Here is a 16,664-nt window from a genome sequence, read left to right as displayed (position 1 = left end):
GGAGTCCATAAGTTTAACTTTTGACTTCAAAATGACAGCAGTTTAACTTCATTTGAGGGCTTAGAGGGAATTTTCTGAAAGTTTGGTTCTCTGCCCCGGGCAGCACAAAAAGCATCAAAAGAGTAAGAGCTCGCTGTTGACTTCAATCCACTGTGAAGCACATCAGACCATACCTTTTTCTAACCTGGAACTTTCCCCTTAGAAAGTCTTGAGCGTGTAAAATGCACACAACAAAAGCACAGGTTTTCATCTTGTGTCACCCTTCAAGAGAGCTGTGGCTGCAAACGGGACGCTCCATGATGAAGCTCTATTTACCACGCTCTGCCCAAACAGGCCCAAGGTTGGAGGCTACACTTACCTGGACTGATGCTAAGAGCCTGCTGTGTCCTCAGCTCGGGTGGGAGAGCTGCCGCTCCTATCAGGGGAACTGCCAACGGTGCCCTTAATTACACAGCGCACCCACAGATACACTTCCCTCCTGCACAGGAATATACCTACCCATACCTCGCCGTCCTTACAGGGACACCACATCACCAGCCAACCTGGTTCTTAGGAGAATATGGATGTAAGAAAGTGGGTCTAAGGAGTGCCCCAAGCTTCAGGTTACATTTAGAAACACCCAGCCTGGCTACCAGAACGCATTTGCAAGTGATGCTTTTTTACCATGTAATGTCTCTTTTCAGCTTCTTGAATGTAACTGCATTATCTTGGTGAGTGGCAGCTGGCAGGGATGGATGAAATGGGAGGTTAATCTGCATCAGCCATCTCTCTTGGTTTCTCCTTCATTTCCATTTCTTTTAAAAGTGGAAGTTCCATTAAAACAGCAGCACTTTTCTATTAAATAAGTAACAGAGAAGAATGACTGCCTCTGTATCTCATCAGCCGTGAATCTTTTTAAAATCACTCAAGAGGCAAGGCTCAAGTCATATATTTAATAAGAACCACTTTGATATCACTTTTAAAAGCAATTAACATATTATTAGAGATAAGCACAAGATGCAACATTTAGATCCAGATTTCTAAGACAGATTTCTACAGTTTAGGAGGGTGCAGACCTTGGGTCATCGCCTCGGCAATCATCTCTGCATGTCACAAACCAATGTCAGAACAGAACTGCAGTTACATGGACACAGCAGATTAAATTCTCACTTTTAATCCTGATTTTACTCATGCCGCTTCTTTTCAGTCATTTGAAAGCACTCTATGTCCACCAGTGAGAATGGGCAAACCACCTCAGCAGGGTTTCTGCCCCACCTGAGGGTCCTGGAGCAAAGTGTTCATTTCCACCGTCCCCTTCCCTTTGGATATTCAGGTATTTGTTTTCCTTATGGAGCATGAAGGAAAGGCATTTCTGAACCTTAAATTTTAAAGGACCAAAGAGCCCACCACCACAGGATCCTCATCGCCAGGTCGTCTTGTGTTGCCAGAGGGCAAGCTCCCAAGCACACGTATATCACCTCCAACAGGCAGCACAGATGCCACCGGCAGCTGGAGATGCTCAGTGGTGCACCCCGCTTCTGCCAGGGGCTGCTGCCTCCCGAGCTGAGCTGCATGGACATCCCGGAGTGACTTTGGCTGACAATCCGATATGTTAAATAGAGCAAGTCCCTCCTGCCTGGTGGCTGAAGCACATCCTGCCAATTATGGTAGCCAAGGTGTAGCCACACATTCATTTCTGCTGCCGGTGACAGGGACAGAAGCCTCCAGCAGCTGAAGCAGATGGAAGGCTGGGGGCGGTGACACCTTATACCACCACAATTAAATTTGACAAAGCCCATCTGTTGGTGCCCTGAGCACTGGCAGGACTAGAGCTGAACTGGGAACCGTGATTTATAGCACAGGCAACATCCAAGGGCTTTTTGGTTGTTTATCCTGAGACATGCAGGCTTTTCCCAACACTAAACAATACGTGGCTTCCGCTGATGACTGACAGCAAACTGATTGCTCAATTAAAGGACATTTACCATTTTGACCATTAGCTGTGAAGTCTCAAATCCCCCAGACTTTCCTGGAGTCCGCTTCAGCAGTAAATTGCTCTACTTAGAAGGCAGCCACAAATGCAAAGGGAAACATGTCATGCATCTAAAGACATTGTAATCATATTGGTTTTTTTAAATGCTAAAATTTATTACACAAGAGATGATGCAACAGCGAGTAAGAGAGCAAAATTCTACATTGACTCCCTACTTTGCAATTCAGGACAACTAAGAGGTTTTACTTCATTAAGGAAGGCAAGGGAAAAAAATCAGAGACAACCCCAATGGATGAGGAAGTCTTGTCAAGCCTAAACGAACAATCAGTCCTATGTGACGCTCATTGCTGTAGAAGGAACAATGAAACATATCTGCTTCTGTTCAATAAATTACTAAAACATCAGTTATAAACCTGCTGCATGGCATTGAAAATTAAACTCATTAAACATCCAGGTAGCTTCATCCTGATGCAAATGGAAGACAGGCATGAGTGCTCTGCAGCAAACAACTCTGTGCACATCCCATCTTTGGGAAACATATTTACATGTACATCTCATATATTAATATATTTTAGTGCACCCTAGCCAGAGGGCAACCAGAAAGAGTATTATTCTGTGAGAAGGACAGGAGATTGGCTGGCTTCTCCTCTCCACTGAGCAAAGCCTGTATCCACCCATTAGTCTAGCATCCATGTAAAGGAACTTTGCAAGACGTTTCCCTTTTCCAGGTAGCCAGACATCAGGACCCCAAACCAACGGTCTCCCATGATGGCTGGGTAAATTCGGTAGCCAAGATTACTGTGGGCCAAAAAAAGCAGGTGAGATCGCCCCACCATATTAACAAGTGACTTCAAGGTCAAGAATTTCAGCTAAACTGCCATTAAATGGTCTCTTGCCCTCCCTCTCCCTTCCTTACATAGCTCATGAAGGTCTGTCGCAACACACACTGTTTGGGGTGGACCTTGACCACAGTCACACTCTGACCAGGCAAGACAGGTATGCTTGAGCCTCACGAAGAGAACACCACTACAAAGTTACAGAGACTACCATTATTGATGTCTTTGTTCAGAGCAAGGATGCCTTAAAAACAAACACCATAGCCTCCACAGGAAGGAAGCCCAAACAGGACTTTCTCTTGCGTTACCTGCTCTCAGCCTGTTGCACACACCAACGCATCCATCCTCGCTTCTACAAGAAAAGAGCAAAACGGGGTAAAGGTGGGTCTCCAAGGGGACAGTGCAAGGCCAACGGCCCCGCTGGGAGAGCAAGGTGGATCTGCAGCTCCCCAAGCTCCCATGGGGCAGGAAGCATCCCGCAAGCCTTACTCACCATGCGTGAGTCCAACTGACACCCAAAAGGGCAGGCAACTGCCCAGACAGGCAGACATCTGAGGTCTTTTCCAAGGGGAATGCTTTTGGGGTCTCCATGGGAGGGACTGGTGCTGCATGGGGCTGCCTTGGCCAACAGCAGCGCATGGGTGATGGAGAGGGGGCAATGGGAGATCAGGGGTTTTATTCAATGGGATTTTGTTTGATGAGATCTGTGATTAAGGGTTGGAAAGATCCATGGGAGCTACCAGAGTGAGCTTTGCCTCTCCCAGACTGAAGAAAAGGGCTGCTGGATGCAGGGTGAAAAAAAGGAAAAGAGAGAGAACACCTAGCAAAACACCACATCTTTCAAACTCAGCTCATTTGGGGCTTGGCAACCTTTTCCCCTCACAAGCATGTAAGTTTTCATGCTTGCCAGGCAGATATATCCAGGGTCTCTCAACTCCGATCATGGTGGAAACCTACCTGGCCCTTTGGGAGAGCTTGGGGTCATCTGGGAAAGCAACAATTCCCTGTCAGTAAAATGCTCACAAGACTGCATGAGCTTATTACAGTCATTCCAGCAGAAATAAGTGGTACCTTTTAGAGTGCTTGCCAGAAGAAAATAGCAGTTCTGACCCAATTTCACACAGTTGGAATCAGCTGTGGGAGGCTAATATACAATAAAAATAAAAAGACACAAATGCCCATTTCCCCCATGTCCTCTCCTAACAACATGAATAAAGCTCTGTTTTGATATTTCATCCCTTCCAAAGGAGTCCAGTCGGATCAGTCCAAGTCAGCTGTGTTTCGAGTCAAACTCCTCTGACTCTTCTACCCTTTACTTAATAAAATTTTTAATCGTCCACCTTTGTCCTGTGCAGCTGCGAAGAATCAGATCAATGCCAGCCATTCCCCTGTTCTCCACTTCCAAGCATCGTCCTGTTCCCTTGTTCAGGATAGCACCGTTCTAAAATGAAAGGATATGGAGAAAATATTTAAAAAATTAAAGACAGGGGTTGCCTGCAAAGCAAGTCAGGACCATGCACTGCCCAGGAGTGCAGCTGTGTCCTTGTGCATTGCTGGAAAGCGCACAGCACTTAGCTGGGTGGTAATGCAATTCAAACAATAAAATAATTGCTAAAGTAATCAATGTGAATTGAATGAGCAACCTTTATCACTGACATAATCCCTAACACCTCAGCAACCAAAGGACATCTGTAACCTTTAAATAGCATGGCTGCACCCCTGAGTTAGGAAGATGTGACACTTCTGTAGAATATATATTATTTACACTCTGCTTTGGGACAAAAGTACTGTGTTTTCATGTATTTCACCATACGTTATCTGTACAAAACAAAGAAATCTGGAAGTCATCAGCAGACATACACCTGAGGGTATCAGAAAGGGAAACTTCTACTGGATATTGTCCTAAAATACTGTCCCTGCCCCTGATCCCTCTTAACCTTTTCCAACTGCCTGAGGACCTGGCACCTGCTGTTGCATGGGACCATTTTGTCTTTGTCCCACACTGTCTCACACCAAAGACGATGTGGCATTGCCCATGGTTTGGGAAGCAGAGGAGCAGCATCAATGGCAGACCCGTAACAAACCTGTATGAAATTCCAGCGCTTATGGAGGCTGCTCTTGACCTTCTCACAATCAAGGAGCTGAGGGAAGCGGCTTTTCACATTATCCACAAGGCAGCGGGTATCGGGTAGAAGAGTCGTGGTCCCAAGGGCACCGAGATGAAGGAATCCCTCCTTGGTATAGCGTGCAAGCTGGGGAACAGTAAAGGAGAAGATGACCATCAGTATGTCTGGAGCATCATTAAAAAGCAACAGAGGAAAGGACAAGTTTGCAGAGCCCCAGGAAAAAATCTGAGGATGGTGCACAGAGAAAGTAGAACTGACAAGAGGGAAAAAAGTAACTTTCTCCAGACTTTTTTTCTTGTTGTTTTGGTGTTTTTTTGCAGATGCAAGTGAGGGCACAGACGAGGGATAAGAACAACTCTGAGCCTTAAACCCAACACAGGGCAGACTTCTCCAGCCTCCTTTATGCCTGAGCACTCTGTAGGTTGGGGCAATGGATGATTTCCTCTGGTTTTCAGCCGGAGCCAGCTAGCTTGGCTGGTCATGCTGGCCCAGCCTGTGGCTTCTCGCGTGCTTGGCAAGCCAGCCTTGCTTTGGCCCGCAAATGATGCTGCTGGTGTGTCTGGCACAGCCCTCCAGCAACTCCAACTGCTGCCGGGCAGCAACATCAGCCAAAGGGGGCCAATATATAATTGGCCCCATTCCCCAGGGGGACAAGCCCAAATCTCCCCCATGGTTCAGCACTGAAGCAAAGGTTCAGGATTGCAGCTAACCCCTGCAATGACCCCGCATCCAACTGCCCAGTGCTCCCAGGGCCCCATCTCAGCTGCCAGGGAGATGCAGGCTGGGAGAGCATGGGGCAGTGCCAATGGTCTCAGGGACACTGGGCTGGCAGCGTGCAGCTGGCACCAAGACTGGTCTGAGACAGCCCTGCCATGGCGGCAGAGCCACACACAGGGGCTCCTCCATTTGCAGCGTTTAAGGAATTTTACCAAAATATTTCCCTAAACATATTTAAATTCAGGAGTGAAAAGAGATGAATGACAGAGGCCTGCCTTTTATAGTTCAAGGGAAAGACATACACAGCTGCTTATTTAAATTATGAATCAATCCATTATCTAGCAGACAAATAAGGAGTATTCAGCACATTAATTAACTGAGCATATCTGTGACCCAGATGCTTAAAAAGAGACAGTAAATCACACTGGGAGTTCGGGTTATCTTAGTTAGAATAATTAAATGTTGAAAATCAAGTTAAAACAATGTAACAGGGTCCAACTCCAGCTAGTAACCACAGATACAGTTATGGCACTTGAAGCCAATTTTGCCTTCCCTCCGTGATGCTGGTTGCAAGTATAGGTGTGCTGAATCCTCTGGCTGGCCGCTGTGCTGCCCAGCTGCCTCGGGACAGGTGCCTGGTGTGCTTTGCTTCCAGCTGCTGGTGGAGTTACACTTTTAGCCAATGTGTTGTGTATCAAAGCAAGACCTCCCCTACTTTACATCTCACCGAGGTCCATTTCCCAACAGTATCCACCCCCAGAGGTGGATTAAGCTGCGGTACAAATGCAAAGAGGTGCATGCGTGCTGATGCTGGCATGGGGCAAAGTACAGTACTGCAGTACAGTACCTGCTCTTCTGCCCCCCAAATCCCTTTGCAAACTGGTGCAGAAGACTACACATTGCTTTAGCTTTACAGTAAATCCCCCACCAAAGTGCTGTGCTGGCGCAGCAGGGATGGAAAGGACGGCAGCCTGCAAGCTTAAAGCCATACCCATCATCACCTCCTCCTCCCACCGATTCACTGTCTCCCTCAGGCACGGGGTGCCTGACTGCAGGACAGGGATCCTATCCACCACCAAGCTCAGCTCATGCTGTGATGGGCTCCCAGCAAGGGAGCTGCCCGGCGCACGAGGCTAGAGCAACCTGGGAATGACTCCCTGGGCATTCTCCAGCCCGGCTGAAGGCTCAGGTTCATATTATTTGGTTTTAGTAGTTTGATGTTTTGATGAGCCAAGCCTCGAGCGAGATGGTGCTCTCAGCCTGACAGAGTGTTTTTAACCAAGCAACTCATCTGAATTAGTATTTGAGCACCAATGCAGAGGATGAGGCCACTTGCCTTACAAAAAAAAAAAGAGGTGTATAAAGGAAAAGACAAAAAAAGACAAGCCCTCTCCATGACAGACGGAAGAAATCATCGAGAGGTCCCAAATGGGCAGTGCAAGTTATGCTCATTCTCCTGTTTCCGAAATGTTTCCTACCTTGTACATAATTAGTGTGCTAGGCACTTTTTTTGTGATGTTTGGCAGCTTGTTTTCAGACAGTTGGCCTAATGCCCACAAGGCAACATGATTTCTGCTCTTACATGTTATCGCCTAATGTGGTGGGAAAAATAAGTAGAGCAAAAATCAAATCTTTCCCGAGGAAGGGAGCAGGGCCGGGGCTGCAGTGAGACAAAACAAGCTGAAAAACAAACACGGGTATTATGAAAAATGCATTAAGTGCATCTATTAGATGTGTCATCTACTATGTACAATAGCCAGATAAATAAATCCCCAAACACACGTCTGGATCTCACACACTGCCTAATCCCTGATCTACTCTGCCGAGCGCAGCGGAGCCTCAGCAGCAGCCGTTGCAGCCTTCAAGCCTGCCCAACTATCAGACTTGAAAGTGATTATTCCCAAAAAATCCCGTCTAATTTGCAAGTGCAAGCTCCACTGCACTCCTAACACATTTATGAAATTTTTTTCTTTTGGGATATTTTGCCTTTGATGTCTTAATTCTTCTTTTGTTATTTTGCTCCTCTCCAGAATAAGCCGGGGGTCTCAACCACAAGGTGACAGCGGGGGTGAAGCACTCAGGTAAATGGGAGTCCTGCGGTGTAGCACAGATCCTGCTACCGCTGGGTTTTTCTTCATGATAAAAAGGAAGAAAATCCAGAGCAGAGGCTGACGTTTGAGATGGCCCCACAGGTAGCTGTGCGAGCGTAGGTGCAGCCTGGCTGGCAGTGTCTAGGATTTGCCTGCTAAGAGAAGAGATGGGAAGCACCATCTTCCCACGTGTAAATTACACGTGCTGTTACTGAAACCTTCTGAGTGGTTGCAGCTATTCACCAACTCAGCATTTTGAGCAAACTTGCCCACTTCAATGTGGCCAGCACAGGCTGAGACAATGATCTCTGAGAAAGGTGGTTGATGAGAACTTACGCTTTGGCTGTATATGAAAGTTGAGCGAACAAGATGTAGCAGTGAGAGGCTTCTACAAGTGCTCATAGGGATATTCAGCATCAGTGCAAAACACCCCTGGGGTAACACTGCTTCTTGGCTCAGGGGAGCACAAGAAGGGCCTGCCATGAGCGGGATTTCACTATGCTCCTTCTTTGGGCACCGTGTTTGGGAGTCTCGGCGACATAATTGTCTAAAACCTGTCCTCTTGCCCAGGAGTGTATCTGATCCACCTGGCACCACCTGAACAGTCTGTGCTCTTCCCCTCTCCTCCTCATCGTCACAGCACGGCCAGGTAAGCTCTTCCCACAGGATCCAGGAAGGCCCTTCCACCAAATGTTCTCCTGTTGGACCGCATTGGTTTTCTCCTCTCAGATGTGTCCTAAGGATTGTCCCTCCTGCTCTTCGTTCTTTCACTGCTGACTACCCTAAAAATGTTGCCTACATCAGAAAGTGTCTGCACAAGGCTACTGCCTCGGAGATCCCATGGTTGCTTTGCAGTCACCAATGATTTCTTCACACGGTCATCATGGTGCTTAAAGATAATAAAAGTTTGTCTTTTTCCAAAGGAAATTATTTCGTTAATGAAGAAGGCAGTTTTGCCAAAGTGCAGTCCAGTCACAGGAAGTTATTGACAGCCCACGTCACATAACCTGTTAAATCCACTGAGCATGTAACGAAACTATGTTTTCCTGTCTTTGTGAAAAGGCAAATCACTGAAGTTATCCGAGTTTAAATTCTGCTCTCTTGCCTCCCCCCAAATATATCTTTATCTTTGAAGTGATCTGTCCTACGTCTCAGTGCCTGCTAAGCAGGTTTGTCAGCCTCCAGAAAGCAGACCAAGCCAGGCACAAGCTGAACAAATGGTGAAGGATACATCCAATCCAGCAGAAAAAAAGACAAACACAGAGGTACCAGACTGAGGAAACACCTGAAGGAATCACTCAGCCTGGCACAGGACAAGAAACAAAGGGAAAGACCAAGAGAGAGGACCAGAGAAAACCAGTTTAAAAATATTAACAAACTAACCAGTTAAAAGTGGTTCATATTGATGAGGTCTTAAACCCTTTAATCAATATAAGTAGCCCAAAGCCACATCCCTAGACAGAAACACTGATTCACACCCACAGCCTCTTACAAACACCTTTCCAGGTGAAACGCATCCTGGGTAAAACTGCATCTTGCAAAGTCCCCCACCTTCAGGTACCACTCTGGGGGGGCTGATTTGCCTGGGGGGACCCGCAGCCCCCACTGACACCGAGAAAGCAGAGGGATGCACGGCCGCACACGTGCCTGCTGCATCACTCGCGCTGATCTCCCACCAGCAAACTTGCACCACCAATACATCTTCTTTGATTATTGTTTCTGGCTGGCTGCATCTCAGGGATGGGAGAAAGTTAATTAGACATCTTAGCACCTGGGAAATAAAAGCCCTGATGACCTTCATTGACTCTATTGGAAAATAATTTAGGGTTGTTTAGCTTCCTTTCTGCACTGAGCAGATCATCAATTAGCAACAATAAGTAAAGCGTACAGTATTTTCTTTTTAACACAATTTAATCTGATGTGCTATTTTGTCACCCTTGATACTGCTGTGTCCCAGATGATCTCAGTATTGATGGTTTTGTCCTCAAGTTCTGATGCTTAAATGGGCAAAACATATTTTATCCTATAATTAAATGAAATGCTCTGCTGGGTGAACATTATCTTAAGTTTTATAGTATTATAGTGCTTTCTATCACCTTAATATATCACCATAGTTCTGTCACTCCAATGAGGTATTACTATATTATTAGTGTAATACATCATTACGGCAAGGTGTTTTCATGATGTATTGCTGAAAAGATGAAGCCATCAGGAAGAAAAAAAATCCACAAGCAGGCTCAATATAATTACAGGATAAAAGGATACTTCATCATGAAATCTGATAATGATTTGACCTGGAAGTGAATGAAAGCAGGGAGAATGGAAAGCTAAAGGGAAAACAAGAGAAAAAACAAAATTTTCCCCTACTGATAGATGTTACAACAGAGGTGCTGTGAGCAAAAGCCAAGATTTCATCTGCATTCAGCGCTAGGTAGGGGATCCATCGCACCTGACTGCACCCATCTGAATGCTACATGCTTACCTTAAACTGAATAGAAGTCATCAGTAGAGAGAGCAGAAACTCCAGACATGATACAAGCTGCCCTGCCTTGAATGGGACAAATCTCTCCCCTCCTCCCTCTCTGCACTGGGCTGCTCATCTACAGCTATGCAGCAGCCACAGCAGACGGTAGCACGGTATGGGGATGGACTTAGAAAGAGTGAGGACTTCCAACAAAATCCCAACTTTACCTGGCGTGGCAGGGAACAGGAGCCGCGACACAGCTGTTCTTGCATGAGGAAAATGCCAGCAGGGAGCCTACACCTCACCTTCGCTCGATGCAGCTGAGGAACCTGCTCCTTAATTGTGAAATGCATTTAAAGGAGTATGGCTGGGCCATAGGATCAGAGAGAGAAGTGGAGATTTTAGGAGACTACATGCACATTGAGCACAGGCACCACTGTGCTGAACAACTCAAAAGGAACTGCAATTTCTTGTGTTTTATATATATAAAACAAAGCAAGCTATTTTAACAAAGTGTTTATATTACTTCTAATTATATTCTCAGCAATAGATTACAACATGCAGCCCATTAATTAAACAGTAGTAGTGGAAGTCCAATTTCTTTTGTGCGGCACCCATGCTTCTGCAAAAGGCTAATTTCAAAGCTTCTGCACTCACTGATAGCTACTTTTAAAAAGCATTTTCAAGGAGTTAAACTAATTGCATATATCACGAAACAAAAGAACTGCCAAGAACTGGCTCTCAGCTGGAGAGGGAAGGGACAATGTAGAGGTGGAAGGAAAGAAAAGGAAGAAAAATCTGTGCTGAGCTTGCGCAACAGGTGAGCTGAAGGGAGCCAGCAGCACTGCAATGTTTGACTTCAGAACATCAGGTGGGAAAAGAAAACATTGTTAAGTTTAATCACAAAAACAGCGGAGGAAAAAAATAAATAACCTGCTTTTAGCCATTCATCTTAAAGCCCAGGGTTAGCAGACAATGTCAGGCTAATTCAGTTTCTCATACTATAATGCACTTAGAGATTTAAGTTTCCATCCAGAAAGTCCAAAATGCAGTTTGTGCCATTTAAGAAAAAAATTGTGTGCATTTAAGCAACAGCTAGGTTATATTTAGCAGTGACTCGATCAGCCACCGTTGACTGACCTTTGTTGAAAGGCAAGGATAAACCAAAGTGAGATTTGACTCTACCCTGAAGGACTCCCGCAGCTGGTTTCTAGACTCAGGTGGCTCCTGAAGTTTGCAGTTCAGGCTCAGATGAGCTTTAGGATTACTTAGTCCTGGTGAGTCTGGATAGCCCAGGGTGAATATATTGTGAGAACAGGGTCTTTATGCATTCCCATCACTTGAACTATACATATTTTTTTTAGCTGAAAATGAACTTCCTTGAGCATCATCGACCCCAGATACTCACTAAGGCTGCCACAGCATTACATCCCCATTGGGCTCTATCTCAATCTTCAGCTCATCCTCATGCCAATGAGGGTCATTTTGCATGTGTTTAAGTTGTATTTGAGGCCTGTGATAGAACAGAGAAGTGACATCCTGTCTTGCTAAGCCCTGATTAATGCAGGTTTTCATCCAGATTTGATGAGCTAATCCTCAAGACATGACAAAAAAGTCAGATCTTGTCTCAGGAAAGCTACCAGGATGGGCTCACATGTTCCCAGACCCTAGAGAACAGCTACAAGATTTAGCTGTGAACTCTAATATGTTTTTCCCACCTGAAAAACTGCAACTGGGGTACCTCCCTCCCTCAGAAAAGACCTCCTCCCACATATGGGCTGCATGAGTACCTGTGAAGGAGCTAGACTGGCATTATCTGCCATGACCAATGGATTAAAGAAAGTTCTGTTTTCAAGATTGCTTACTTATCTCTGGTATTCACACAGGTATTCAATATTGGGGTATTCAAAGAAAGACACCCAAATCCAGGATGGGCTACAACCCATCATGGGCTCAAATGCAGCTGGAGCCAGCAAACCAGTCTCAGCAGTCTCTGTCTGAACTGGAAAGCTCTGATGCTTAAACTGGAAATCTGCTCAATAAATAAATTACCACGAATAAGCTGGGAAACCCTACTGTCTGGTGAGGCACTTTTCTTCCTCACCCTGCTTTCCTTTCTGATTCATGGGAGCAATTTTCGCAGGCAGGGTTTGATTATGCAAATATCTGCAGGTACTTAATGGGATGGTCTTTTTTATGTTATATTTCACAGTTTTGGTCTTAATGAATACAACCGCAGTGCTGAGCTTTCTTCTGTAACATCATGAAGGAAACAGAAGTTTCCCCTCTCCATACCAGCACGGAGATCCCAGTGACCCTGGAGCAGCGGTACAGGGCAGGCTTACAGAGCTCTTGGGAGCAGAATTCAACCACTGATGTCGAGCATTTCTATGTAATTTATGCAGTTCTGGGTTGAGATGAACGTTTGATACAGTAGCTTGCCTTTGATGGTAAATTGCTGTGTCACCTGTGCTGCTTCGTCACAGCAGTTTGCTGTCGTGCAGTAATTTCAACAGGACTTAGGTGCTCACAACACTTTAGACGTGGTCCTGCCCATCCAGCAGTTCTCAGCCTAAACCCCACGTCATCTGCCAGCACTGACAGCTCTGGTTTGGGGTCATGATGTTAAAAAAAGCTGTTGGAAGGCATGGCCAATGCCAGAGTAATAAACATTACGATGCCAAGACAGAAAACAGTGGAACGACAAGCCAGGGCTGCCTTACTGGGTAAGGGAAGAACACAGCCCATATAGCACAGCAACCACAATATGTGCAATGAGAGGACAGGTCTTCCCTAAAACAAGCAAGGCAGATTGTTGTCCTGCAAATAAAAAGAAATCTCTGTAGACACCTTAAACTTACCTAACTCAGCATCTGGGCACAGGTCGGATGGGATTGTCTCACCTAAGTTCCCTCAATCAATGTTAAGCTTCCAGTGTAAGACTCATCCTCTGGGCAATGCAGAGCGACAGGAAGGACCTACCGCACCGTGCGAGGTGCCACGGGTCTCCTCCTGCGGCACATCTTGCCTTCTTTTGAGAGAATGTGGATGATGGCTTCAGCCTAGAAACTTGGCATTCAGACAGCTTTTAGGTACAGTTTTGCCCCAGTTTCTAGGCAGATCAGTAGATGCAACCCCTTCAGCACAGATGTGGCTGATCCAGAGACGGTAACAGGGAAAAATTTCTGAGCCTGACAATGAGCATGGACTTTTCAACACAGAGAAAAGAAAAGCAACAGAAGAAACAGCCTTGTCACAGAGGAGTTTATCCCTGTTTCCATCCGTTGCCACTACACACTGTGCAAGCACAGTGATGGCAGAGCCCATCATCTGCAACCTCCCTGCTTTGGCTAAATTTCCAATATAGGTAGCCAGTGCATTTACATGGGAAATGCAAACAAAAGCAGGAGACTGAAGTCAGATACATACATCAAATCCTGATGATAAACACCCAGGGCCTCACTGGGTAGAGCTAAAATGCCAGAAGAACAAGTGCTGCTACTCTGTGGCTTTAGGGAGGTCAGGCATAATTTTGGTAATGAAAGAAAACCTAAAAATCACATTGTAATTCTTGAAAACCCCATGTGTCATAAGATGGCCATTCTGCTCCCAGACCTAAAGGGAAACTTGTATTTTCTCCCTAAAGATTGTAGGGGAGAAGGACATTGTGCTAAGGGATTTGCATGATGAGATGATGACCGCTAGGCATACAGAAAGAAAACCACAAAGGAAACCACAGGATTTAGGCAAAATACTGTAGTGAGGATATGGGCAAAGATAAGAGAGAAACAGACAGGAGAAGTTAGTGGGGAACTGGGTAAATTATCCCTAGAGCTGCAGATCCTCAAAGTCCAGCTTAGAGTCTGCCGTTGGTTTAACAGATGCCAGCAGTGACAGAGCTAGTGTTGTACCCTATTTCGTTCCAACTCTATGGCGATCGAACCAGCAGCATTCCCATGCTGCTTTCTTCTTAAAACATGGTAAGAGCTGAAACTACAGAAGAGGCTGAATTAGTTCATCATCACTAACTTTCAGTATTTGACACATCCACTAATCTTCTAAAAGATATGAGATCTAGAGTGAATCTTGGAATGATGATTTTTAATCTAGAATAAGCTTGAAATTAGGATAAGAAGCTTTTGTGTTGCTCCGAAACTTTTGGAGAGGCAAAAGGAGTGCTAGAAAACTAATGCTATGGTAAACCCCAGCCAAGCTGAAATGGCTAATTATCATCCTATTAAAAAGAACTGTTTGTTTTCTTTACCCAGTTGGTATGTTTTTACTCTGCTGGGTGAAAGAGAAAGGAAACGTCTTAAAATGCTCTGCTTGTGCACTCTCTGCTCAGCTCATTGGCTATTTGCTTTCAGCATTATTTACCCTCGTCTGGAAGATTTTTTTCAAATTACGCTTTTACTTGCAGCTCTGGCATGATTATGGTAATCCAGAAAATAGCTACTCTACGAGTAGCTGGGAAAATGCACCTTTATATCTGAGGTATTTTTAACAAGAAGCTGGGCCTTATACATTTGAGAGTGAAGCCAACAGACATGTTGCATATCCATACTCCGTCCTCTGCCGGGTACTGCCGGCTCCCGGTGTGCGCAGTCCCAGCAGAGCAACTCCTCACCTGCGGTCCCCAGCCATGGCATGGGTACAATATGGCTGTGTGGTTCTCCTGCGGGCCCTGGTCAAGGCAGACGTCTTTCGCCTTGTTGTTTCGAAGCTGTAAGAAATAAAAAGTACGGAGTTATATGGCCCCGTCTCTTCGGAAATAAGCAATAAACTGATGCGCAGCAATGTCTCTAGCCTCTCTTGCTATAGAAAGAATATACAGTGCTCTATCACTAGGCATAATCAGGCAGAGAAAGGTTTAGTGTGCCATATGTTTTCTTTAAATACAGAGTCTAATGATGACTGCTTTTATATAATAATCACCATTCAAAGGAGCCAACTTCCTTGAACAGTTTTCTTTGTATTTGGTCATGTGTGGTGGTAACAAACATATTTTTAGACTGCTGTCAGCATGTTGCCAGGAGCCTGAAATCAATGCAGAATCACTTGTATTTCATCGAAATCTCAGAGTGCTCAACAAGGCAGGGAAAAAAGTCCAGCTAGCACAAGGAGCCTATTCAAAAAGTCACAGGGATGCAGGAGGAGACAGAGAGATGGCAAACCAGCCATCAAGTACTGAAAGACACACTTCAGAGGGAGCATGGATGTGCTTCGCTCATGCTACAAAGCCGAATGGCTGCTGAACCCCAGCCACCAGGTCTATTAACGCAGAGCTGTCCTCTCTCCAGGCTCCCCACGTAGGGCAACTGCAATAATACCTCTGAAAATACTACTTTTGAGGAGGTTTTAGCATGAAGGCATTAAGTAACATTGATAATAAATCTTTCTTAAAATTAACGCCCATCTGGGGTGCTCGGTCTGTGATTCAGGAAGCCTTCTCAAACTGCCACTATTCCATGAGACTTATTCGAACAGAGTATTATTAGTTCCCATAAATGCCTGGTTTTATATTCCCAGTATGGTCTCAAAGCCAACAGAGATTGAATTAAGTCTCCTTACTTTATCTCGTCCTTAAGCTGTTGTGACAATTCACTGTATCCTACAGAGGCCTTGTAAAGAACTAGGCTGAATTTAAGTCAAAGGGTTTTATAAGATGACTACATATTAAAAATATACATACAGCTGCTTAATCCATGGAGTCAATGCATAATATAGATAATTTTCTGTCAATTCAGTAAATGAGGTATTAAAATATTTTACTGTATATGGTCTCCAAGATCAGAAATAAATCCCCAAATAGGTTTTTAGAAGAAACTGTGAACAGATTTATAAAAATTTATATATAATTATACAGAAATAGTAGGTTCTGATTCACATTCCTCTCCTTTGAGGCTATTTCTCATCAGGGACTCACCAGCTGTAAATATTACCAGTTTGATCTAAGGGACTGCTCAGCCTTAATTACCTCGCCATAAGCAACAGTGTTGTTGTATCTTCTCATTTCTGGATAAACATGGTCCAGGTACCACTGGAAATTTTTACACTTCAAGCTCTTCCTTAATGCTTTTCTCTCAGAAACATCCCCAATGTCAATACCTGGATTCTGAAAAAATAAAGACACAGCAGGTCACTGAACAGATACTCTTAAAAAAAAATTTTAAAAGAGAGTATTTCACTGATGTTTGGTATCACTTCCAAGCTGCCTGGAAACTGCCAACAGCTGACTAACTCCCAGCAGAGGCCATGCCAGGGAATTTTAGCATGTGTGCCCAAGCTGAAATCATCCTCACAGAAGTCAGAAGGAAGACTTGGGTTTCACAGCCACAGCGAGAAGGAGATATGTACATCTCTCATAGGTTTTGAAGGCATCCTTGCAATGGCCACCAGATTGATGCTGGATGTGTTTTGGTCCTGGGAGGTAATTTAGAAGAGAGCACCCAAATGGAG

At 45.0% G+C, this 16,664-nt stretch overlaps 1 protein-coding gene across 1 annotated transcript in view; it reads right to left on the bottom strand.

The window, feature by feature from the left end:
* Positions 1 to 924: 924 nt before the first annotated feature.
* The window catches only part of GALNT17 (polypeptide N-acetylgalactosaminyltransferase 17), a 218,605-nt gene continuing 202,865 nt past the window's right edge, over positions 925 to 16,664 (bottom strand). Inside the window, exons 8-11 of the mRNA XM_049803791.1 lie at positions 16,183 to 16,320; positions 14,833 to 14,928; positions 4,893 to 5,060; positions 925 to 4,249 (exon numbers count right to left, since the gene is read on the bottom strand). Of these exons, the coding sequence (XP_049659748.1) occupies positions 4,121 to 4,249; positions 4,893 to 5,060; positions 14,833 to 14,928; positions 16,183 to 16,320 (531 nt within the window). The 3' untranslated portion in view covers positions 925 to 4,120. The remainder of the gene's footprint in view (positions 4,250 to 4,892; positions 5,061 to 14,832; positions 14,929 to 16,182; positions 16,321 to 16,664) is intronic.

The sequence above is a fragment of the Accipiter gentilis genome, chromosome 6 (genome assembly GCF_929443795.1).
Source record: "Accipiter gentilis chromosome 6, bAccGen1.1, whole genome shotgun sequence".
NCBI classification, from domain to species: domain Eukaryota; kingdom Metazoa; phylum Chordata; class Aves; order Accipitriformes; family Accipitridae; genus Astur; species Astur gentilis.
This window is presented reverse-complemented; position numbering and strand designations above follow the sequence as displayed.